The sequence below is a fragment of the Belonocnema kinseyi genome, chromosome 5, assembly GCF_010883055.1.
Source record: "Belonocnema kinseyi isolate 2016_QV_RU_SX_M_011 chromosome 5, B_treatae_v1, whole genome shotgun sequence".
In the NCBI taxonomy this organism is placed as follows: Eukaryota; Metazoa; Arthropoda; class Insecta; order Hymenoptera; family Cynipidae; genus Belonocnema; species Belonocnema kinseyi.
In genome coordinates this window covers 9039947-9048729 of record NC_046661.1, presented here as the reverse complement: position 1 = coordinate 9048729, position 8783 = coordinate 9039947, and the positions used below count along the sequence as shown (strand labels likewise).

General features: G+C 32.8%; 1 protein-coding gene across 3 annotated transcripts in view; it reads right to left on the bottom strand.

Annotated features, from left to right (window-relative positions):
- The window catches only part of LOC117172571, a 347370-nt gene extending 341027 nt beyond the window's left edge, over positions 1 to 6343 (bottom strand). For all 3 annotated transcript variants that reach the window (XM_033360638.1, XM_033360639.1, XM_033360640.1), the window contains exon 1: positions 5967 to 6343. In XM_033360638.1, the coding sequence (XP_033216529.1) occupies positions 5967 to 6068 (102 nt within the window). In that variant the 5' untranslated portion in view covers positions 6069 to 6343. The remainder of the gene's footprint in view (positions 1 to 5966) is intronic.
- Positions 6344 to 8783: the final 2440 nt, after the last annotated feature.

Genomic DNA, 8783 nt, shown 5'->3' with positions numbered 1-8783 from the left:
TGTTACAACGGGAACACTTAAGTTAAGTTGTGTTGCGTTAAACAAAATTTCGTTAGGTTCTGTTAAGTTAGATTCATTTGTAGGTTAAGATCGAGTTAACCTTTTAATTATAGCACACATTTAAGACTGAGAACCGTACGCTTACATAGCTACACGTACGGTTGAATTTCATTCGGCTAGGTTAGGTTAGGTCAGGTTTTGTTAGGTTAGGATAGGTTAAACCTCTATGTAGGTTAAGCCGAAGCTGAATGAAACGGTATCGCAAACACAGCGGGATAACACAATAAGTTTAATTGTGTTTCATAAGGTTAGGTTAGGCTAGGTTAGATTTATTCCTAGGTTAGGCTCGAGTTGACCCATTCGATGTAGCACACATTTGCTACTGGGAAAATATGCTTCCAGAGCTTTACGTGTAGTTCAATAAATTTCTGTTAATTGAGGTTAGGTGAGGTCAGGGTCTGCTAGGTAAATTTATGTTAAATAAGTTGATATCAGGCAATGGTTGATCCTTCGCAGTTGTCGACATGTTTCTGAAGTTAAAATTTGCATCACTGGCATTATTTTGAAATTTATTTGCCTCAGTGCATGATTTTTCGTCATTTTTTGAGGTTATGGTTCAATTCAGCGCCCCAAAATCCATAGGAATACGTGTGTCTTGTTACCAGATCCGCACACTTTTTTGTGTGGCTGTGTTATTGTTATTATATAAAGAACTAATCTTTACAAAAATTAGATTATTCAAGGTCGGCGCGTAATAGCGTGCAATGTGGGCGGGGCACACGGGCGGCCAAACTTGCCTTTTTGGTGGGGGGGGGGGGGCTGCAGTGAATATAAACGGCACCAACTAGGGTTTGATCATTAACAGGCGACTAATCTCTTAACACAATAAAGTTTCTAAGTTGGCCTTCGCTCGTGTTTGTCTTCTGGGATTTTTCCTCGATTTTCCCTGAATTTTCGTCTGGAACCCATTTCCTCTAAAAACGTATCCATAATCTTCCAACATGAATTATTTCTTGGACAAATAATTCCTGTAAATTTACGTAATCGAAAGTAGAACTAGGTTGAATAGATTGAAATACTCAAAGCTTTCGACTTAAATGTATACGGTATTCGGGGACAATACTACGGCAACGGTTCTAACAGGTGTGGTTAATTTAAAGGAGTACAAAACAGAGTTTGGCAAATAATTGCGAGAACTTTTTTCGTTCCTTGTAATCCGCATAGCCTGAACTTAGTTGTACCTGATGTTGTTAAGGCCAATGTAGAAACGGTAGATTTCTTTGGCAATGTACAAGAATTATATAACTTTCATTCGGCGTCGACAAAGAGATGAGATATGTTATTATTTTTTATCTTCCATAATTAACACTAAAACCACTATCAGGGACGCGATGGTCTTGCAGGAGTTACTCTGTAAGACCTTTCCAATACCACATTGATAAAGTTCATGATACACTGTAAAAAATACGTTTTTAAATTGCACTTCAAAGTGTAAATTTATACATATAAAATGTGACTTTAGACGCATTAAAATTACAGGTTAGAAAGCAAATTTCCACATGTTGTGTAGTATGACGTCTCTCAAAGCTTTAATTCTATGACTTTGCATGTATTCATACGACGTCTTGAAAATCACTACGTTCAGAGAGTGTAAAAAAAGGACTCACAGGGTGACATTCCATGATTGCAGAATTGCCTTGTGTTTTGCGTAATGCGTCAAATCACTAGACATTTCAGCAAATCACAGTGTTTTTCTAAATAACTAGGAGAATATTATTGGCTGAAATGACTAGTAAATTGACGCATTATGCAAAACGCAACGTAATTCTGTAATCATGGGATTGCAATTATGGATTGTTGATTTCAGTGAAGATTTTATGAATTATTATAAGTTTTAAAATCTTTTAAGATTAAAAAAAAAGTAACCGAATAATTTAGAAACGTAAAACTTCATAAAAGAGATTAAAGTATTATTTTATTATTTGAAAATGTCAAGCTGTTATTAATTGAATAAAATTAAACAATTAAAACTTAACATTAGAGATAAAATATTTTTTTGTGAGAAAGAGGCCTCAATTTTTAATTATTCGCAATTATTAATACATAAATTCATATTATAATAAGAAAAGTTTTTAATAGTTCATCTTTCTAAAGTTTTACTTTATTGAAATATGAATACTCAAAATGATGGACAAAATTCTTTCTAAACTGAACCATGTACCTCAAGTTCCGAACGTTCAAATGAACGAAATGAAAAAAAAATAAATATTTTTTTCCCTGAAACTAGCCTAGCGGAATTATTTCAGCTAAGCATAAAAGTGAGTATTATACGAAAAAATCTCCAAAAAAAATTTTTTTTTAAGAGTAAAACACCCTAAAATCTAATGCAGACAGGGGCAACACAGGATGTGCCGAATGACCGCCTTTATACACTTTTCTATCCAATAAAAGATAGTGTTAATTTAGCTTGTTATAGAACAAGTTTTTTCAGGGGGGTAAGAGCCACCGGAAAGAATATTTAAAACCACCCCTAGTGCATCAAAATCAGGAAATCGTCAAAATGAACGCCTTTATACAATTTTTTTCGAGTTAAAAATACTTTTAGTTTACCTTGTTTAGAACAAGTTTTTTCAGGGGGGTAAGAGCTGCCGGAAAGAATAGTTAAAACCACCCCTAATGTATGAAAATCATAAAATCGTCGAAATCACCGCCTTTATACAGTTTTTTTTCGAGTTAAAAATACTTTAAATTTACCTTTTTATAGAACAAGTTTTTTCAAGGGGGTAAGAGCTGCCGGAAAGAATATTTAAAACCACCCCTAGTGTATGAAAATCAGAAAATCGTCGAAGTGACCGCCTTCATACAGTTTTTTTTCGAGTTAAAAATACTTTAAATTTACCTTGTTAGAGAACAGGTTTTTTCAGGGGAGTAAAAGCCGCCGGAAAGAATATTTAAAACCACCGCTAGTGTATTAAGATCAGAAAATCGTCGAAATTACCGCCTTTATACAGTTTTTTTTTTGTTAAAAATACTTTTAATTTACCTTGTTATAGAACAAGTTTTTTAGGGGGGTAAGGACCGCCGGACAGAATATTTAAAACCACCCCTAGTGTATTAAAATCAGAAAATCGTCGAAATGACCGCCTTTATACAGTTTTTTTCGAGTTAAAAATACTTTTAATTTACCTTGTTATAGAACAATTTTTTTCAGAGGGGTAAGGACCGCCGGAAAGAATATTTAAAACCACCCCTAGTGTATGAAAATCAGAAAATCTTCGAAATGAACGCCTTTATCCATTTTTTTTTTAGTTAAAAATACTTTCAATTTACCTTGTTATAGAACAAGTTTTTTTTTAAGTATTTTTAACTCAAAAAAAGCTGTATAAAGGCGGTCATTTCGACGATTTTCTGATTTTCATACACTAGGGGTGGTTTTAAATATTCTTTCCGGCGGTCTTTAGCCCCTTGAAAAAACTTGTTCTATAAGAAGGTAAGTTAAAAGTATTGACGTAAAACCAACTTTTTCTATTATTCGCAAGGTAGCCACTAAAATCGAAGAAAAAATCTGGAATAACTTCCTGGTTAAATAAAATTTACACCAGTCAATAAAATTAAAAGTTTAAGTTTTTCAAGCTGAAAATTTTGTTATTTAAAGTATTTATAAGATTAAATTGCAAATTAAACCAATCGAAGTGAAAGTTTTCTGATCACTGAGCGTTCTAAATATTTAATTAAGACATTTCAAACAGCGATTTCGAGTTCAAAAGTTCATTAATATATGTAAAAGTGACAAGCCTTCTAGAAACTTTTTTATAAATAAAGTATTTTGAAATTGTAAAATATGGATTCAGAAGCATTTGACATTGTTTAATTTAAAATTATACCATGTGAAATTTAACTATCAAAAAAATACATTTTTAATCTTGTTTCGAATTGACTTGAATTAGTAAAAAATGCCGACTGCAAAAATAGCATTTTAAAATTCAAGTTTCTAAACTGCTTACATTTAAAGTTAATAATTTCTTAATTTTTGCATTTCAAACTCAAAGTTTAGAACAATTCGTAAATTTAAAATTAAACTCTTATTATTTGATATGCTAAAATGTCGAAAAACGTCCAAGCGGTTAAATAAGATTTGATGAAATTATGAGAATGAAAACTGGATATAAAGACCAAAAATAAACTTTTTTCAGACTATTAAATAAAAAATTTGACCAAAATTACAGAAAAATGTGGCCATTAATCACAATGTTTCCGAAAGGAGAGAATATAAAAAATTTCTGTGCTTATGGAAGGAAAACCATTTGTTGTGTTGAATTCCGCACATATTCAATTCAATTTTGAACCTAATGAAACCTACATGAATCTAATACTATATAATTCATAATTTCAAACCTTTAAAATAAAAATATTTGCAAACCAAATTATTTGAAATATTCAAAATTTATTATTTTAAATATTTAAAACTATAATTTTCTAGAATTTTGAATCAAACTTATTTATAAATTGAAAATTGTTACATTCCAAGAAACTTAAAAGGATTGGATAAGTTTTTCTACTAAAAATTTAATGAGTTATCTATAAATTATTTAGTCTGAGTTTCAAAATATTGGCGCCATCCTACCTTCTATAATGTTTCCAATCGTTTTCAATTGCGTATCCATTATTCTTAGTTAGGAGTAAAGTTCGCACTACGTCATTTTGATTTTGCCTTAATTATTCACAAGCGGTTTTTTATTCTATCAAACAAACAAATTTCAAGAATATGAATTTAAAAAGAAGTAAAGAAACGTTTTACAATAATAGACCAGCTAATCTGCCTAAAATGCCAAAATAAGAATAAGATGCCTGATAAGGGGCCATCCATAAATTACGTAACACTTCATAGGGGGGGGGGGGGTCCAGCACAGTGTTACACAATGGCGAAAAACTACAGGGAAAGGTCGGAAAAAGCGTTACATAAGGGGGGGGGGGGGGTCAAAATGGTCGGGAAATTGCGTTACGTAATTTATGGATGGCCCCTAAAGTAATTCACTTCTATTTGCATAGCGACCGCCACACAGTTTTCTATTCTCCCAAAGAGAACGTGTTTTCAATATATTTAATTCCTTCTAATTGCACCGGTAACGCACCTCACAGAGATTTTTTTTATTCCTCAGCAGTGGTCATATTTTGATTTTATTTAACTCCTTCTAATAAGTTCACAAAATATGTGTAATAAGTTGTTTTAATAAATTTGAATATTTTTGGAATTTATAAGTTATAAAAAGATTTAATAATGAAAAATAGGTTAAATAAATGCTTTCGTTAAATTTTACTAAGTCGATTGAGAGGAATAGGATTTGCACTTTTTCTGTTCCCGTTGGGAGATTTTTAGACGGGGGAAAAATCGCGTATTCATAGGAATACAAATTCTTAATTTTTCTTAATTCAACGCTTGTCACCGGGTTTTGTTAAATTACTAAAAATTTAAATACTAACCAATAAACACGTGCGCTTCATGTGTGTTACAAACGAAAACTGCAGAGGTCGTATTGCAGGCAAGTGCATTTGCTCAATTCAATCCGATTGGGAACAATTGACACAATCAGAAACAATTTAAACCGATTCAACATTTGATTACTCTTAATCGTTATTAATCGTTTCCAATCGATTATTTCAAGGAGGGTAAATCATTAAAATCGAACCTGCAGATAGTCTTAAACCGGCCAGGCTATTTCGCCTGAGAATACTCAGAGATTTTTATCGATAGGGCACCGAAATTTAGATACAAATTACCCCTTTTCTAGCTCATCTATTCATCTCGAAAAAGCGGATTTTTTTGTTGCTACTTGTTATCATTAATATTTTTTATATTTAAAATATATAAATTCAGAAAACTAAACTAAAACTCTAATATAACAGTCCACAGCTATGTGTTTTGGACAAGAGGTCATTAAACCAAGAAGACAATTTTCGAATTATACCTTTTTGGGGACTATTTCCTCTATAGTGTGATTCCTGGACACGAATCTGATTACGCTGACCTCTGTCCGTCTATCCGTACATGACTCTGTGCCCTGACCCATGACTGACTTGCCTTTATCGAATATCAACGAAACACTTCTCGAAATCACATAACCTGCAGACTTATTCGAAATAAGTTCGATAGCTCTAAAAGCAGAACTTCACAACAATAAGTCACATGCACTTTAACGACAATCGACACTTCAGGAAGAAGGTGCAGAGCCCAACGCGCACCTGGTTGCGACAAAGTTTTTTCTTTTACATTATCGGCATGTCAATAACAACAAACGCTTTAAATGTGAGATAGTCCAACTAAACCATCGACATATAGAAATGGACCGATAACGCTGTGGGGAGAACGGAAATTAGCTTTAGAGAGAGTAAAAACATGTCAGATGTAGACCTGCCCTTATTTATTCCAGGAATGTGGCAAGTGAAGCAGGGGCCCCGGGTATTGCCTACATATTCTACACGGGTAATTATTTTTTTAAATATAAACAATACATTATAAATTTGTGGTTTTAATAAATTAAATTTTTTAAAACATTCATGCAAAATAGACTGTTTCAGTTAGCTTATAAAAAGAACTTGGTAACCTTAAATTCTTCTTGACATTGGATTTAAAATGCTACAATAATAATCCTTTTATGCCCTACCGATAGAAATCTCTGAGTATTCGCAGGCGAAAGAGCCTGACTGGTTTGAAACTATTTTCAGGTTCGATTTGAATGATTTAGTCTCAGAGATAGAGAGATTTAGGCCCTTTTCTAGGTCCTTTTAGTGGTCCTTTTAAGAGTGATACGACGGTAATATAGTGTTCCTTTTGCATTCGTCACGTACCGGGCGGGCAGTGATTTACAGCAGTTGGCTGTCGCTAACCCGACTCTCCCTTTTTAAATTTCTCTTCAAATTATTAACACTTTGTTTTTAATTGATGAATGTTCTCATTATACTTATTAATAATTATAACTTATATACTAACATAAAATTTTCTAGTTGATTTAAAAAATGTTGTCTTTTTTATGTATCTTATTCCAGTTACGAGAAATGTTGTATTAATTCCAATTTTAAACATTTAAAAAAAAGTTAGATATCTGAAGTCATCGAAACCCGTAGATTCCGAATTATTATGTTTTAGGCTGTTAACTATGAAATTTAACAAATTTATTTATAAATTTTAATCCGAAAGCTTAACAAAGCACCCTTGAGCGTCGGTTACTCCATTGATATAGCCTCTGTGCTTGTTATTTATGATCGAATTCTCATTTCAATTTCAGCCTCTCTGCTTTTAGACAAGGCGAAAACGTCGCATTCGTTTGAAAAAAACTTCTCATAGGATTTTTTGTCATATTCTTCGGAATATACCCCTGAATAAGGATCAAGATCTTGCCGGCCGCAAAAACTGGTCAAATTTGTTTAAACAAACTTAGTTTGTTTGAAACGTAAAAAATGCTTTTTTCGACCCGAAAGCATTTTTCTAAGGTATTTTCGTAAATAATCTTTGAACATCACTTAACAAAATCCCGAAGAGTATATACAGATTGTTTTATTCTATATCTTAGTTTTTTAATATTTAAATAGGCGCTCTCCGACAAGCAGCTCGCGGGCTCGCTAGTGTAGACCAAACTATAGAGTGTCTTATGTGTTCTTGAAGCTTTGCTTACTTACTATTGTTGTTTATTTCATATTGTTTTTTTTTTTTTTACAATGGCATTCTTTGGTTTTGCAATTTTTTGAACATTTGCACTGATAAATAAGATTATCTGGTACGGAATTTTTTAACTTAAATATTGGTAACAATACACTTTTTTCATGCATCATATATACAAAATTTTCAAAATTCAAACTTTTATATTTAGGGTTTAAGGAATTTCTCCAGACATAAGATTGCAATGACGCTCGTAACGCATGCAGTAATTTAAAAATAATTTATTAATTAATCTGTCCGCGATAGAAGAAGGCACAAAACCTTATAAACAGTCAAGTTCCTTTGTGTATTTTATGCAAGAGTGGACCTGCATACTCAGCCAGCGCGCGAGATCAAATCATGGCCAGTTGAAACCTACCCGAATTACACAAGAGCAGGAGAGAAGCCATTATACAGGGGTATTTTCATATTTCGCGCCTTTAAAGTTGCATTCGGATCGACCATTCGGCCAAGTCCGTGCATCTTCGGATCAAGTTTATGAGAGTTTCCATGGTTGCGTTCAAAAATTCAAGCGGTTATGTTCAGATTCACCTGTTTGCTTTAGTCGCTGTCAGTAAATATAGGCAATGTCAATTTAAAGTTTACGCATGTAATATTTCATTCACTTTATTTCAAACATATCCTGTCTATTCATAACATACCTTTTTTTATGCAGTAAAAATAAGCGTTAAACACCATTCACTCTTCGCCCACCGGAAGCGCAGAATATTATTACTATTTTATAGTATTTGTCACTGAGCAGCTATTCTATAATGGTATTAGCAAAGAAAAAAAATTACGTTTACTTCTCAGTTCACATGTCTCACTTCATTGTTAATTAAACACTTTTATTATTTGTAGTTACTATATAACATAACCTATATTGTTTTGACACTTGTATCCGTTTGAAGTTTCGAACGCAACCATGGAAACTATCATAAACTTGATCCGAAGATGCACGGACTTGACGGAATGGCCGATCCGAATGAAACTTTAAAGGCGCGAAGTATGAAAATACCCCTGTATAATGGCTTCTGCCCTGCTGTTATGAAATTCGGGTAGCATTCAACTCGCCATATATGTAAGCCCC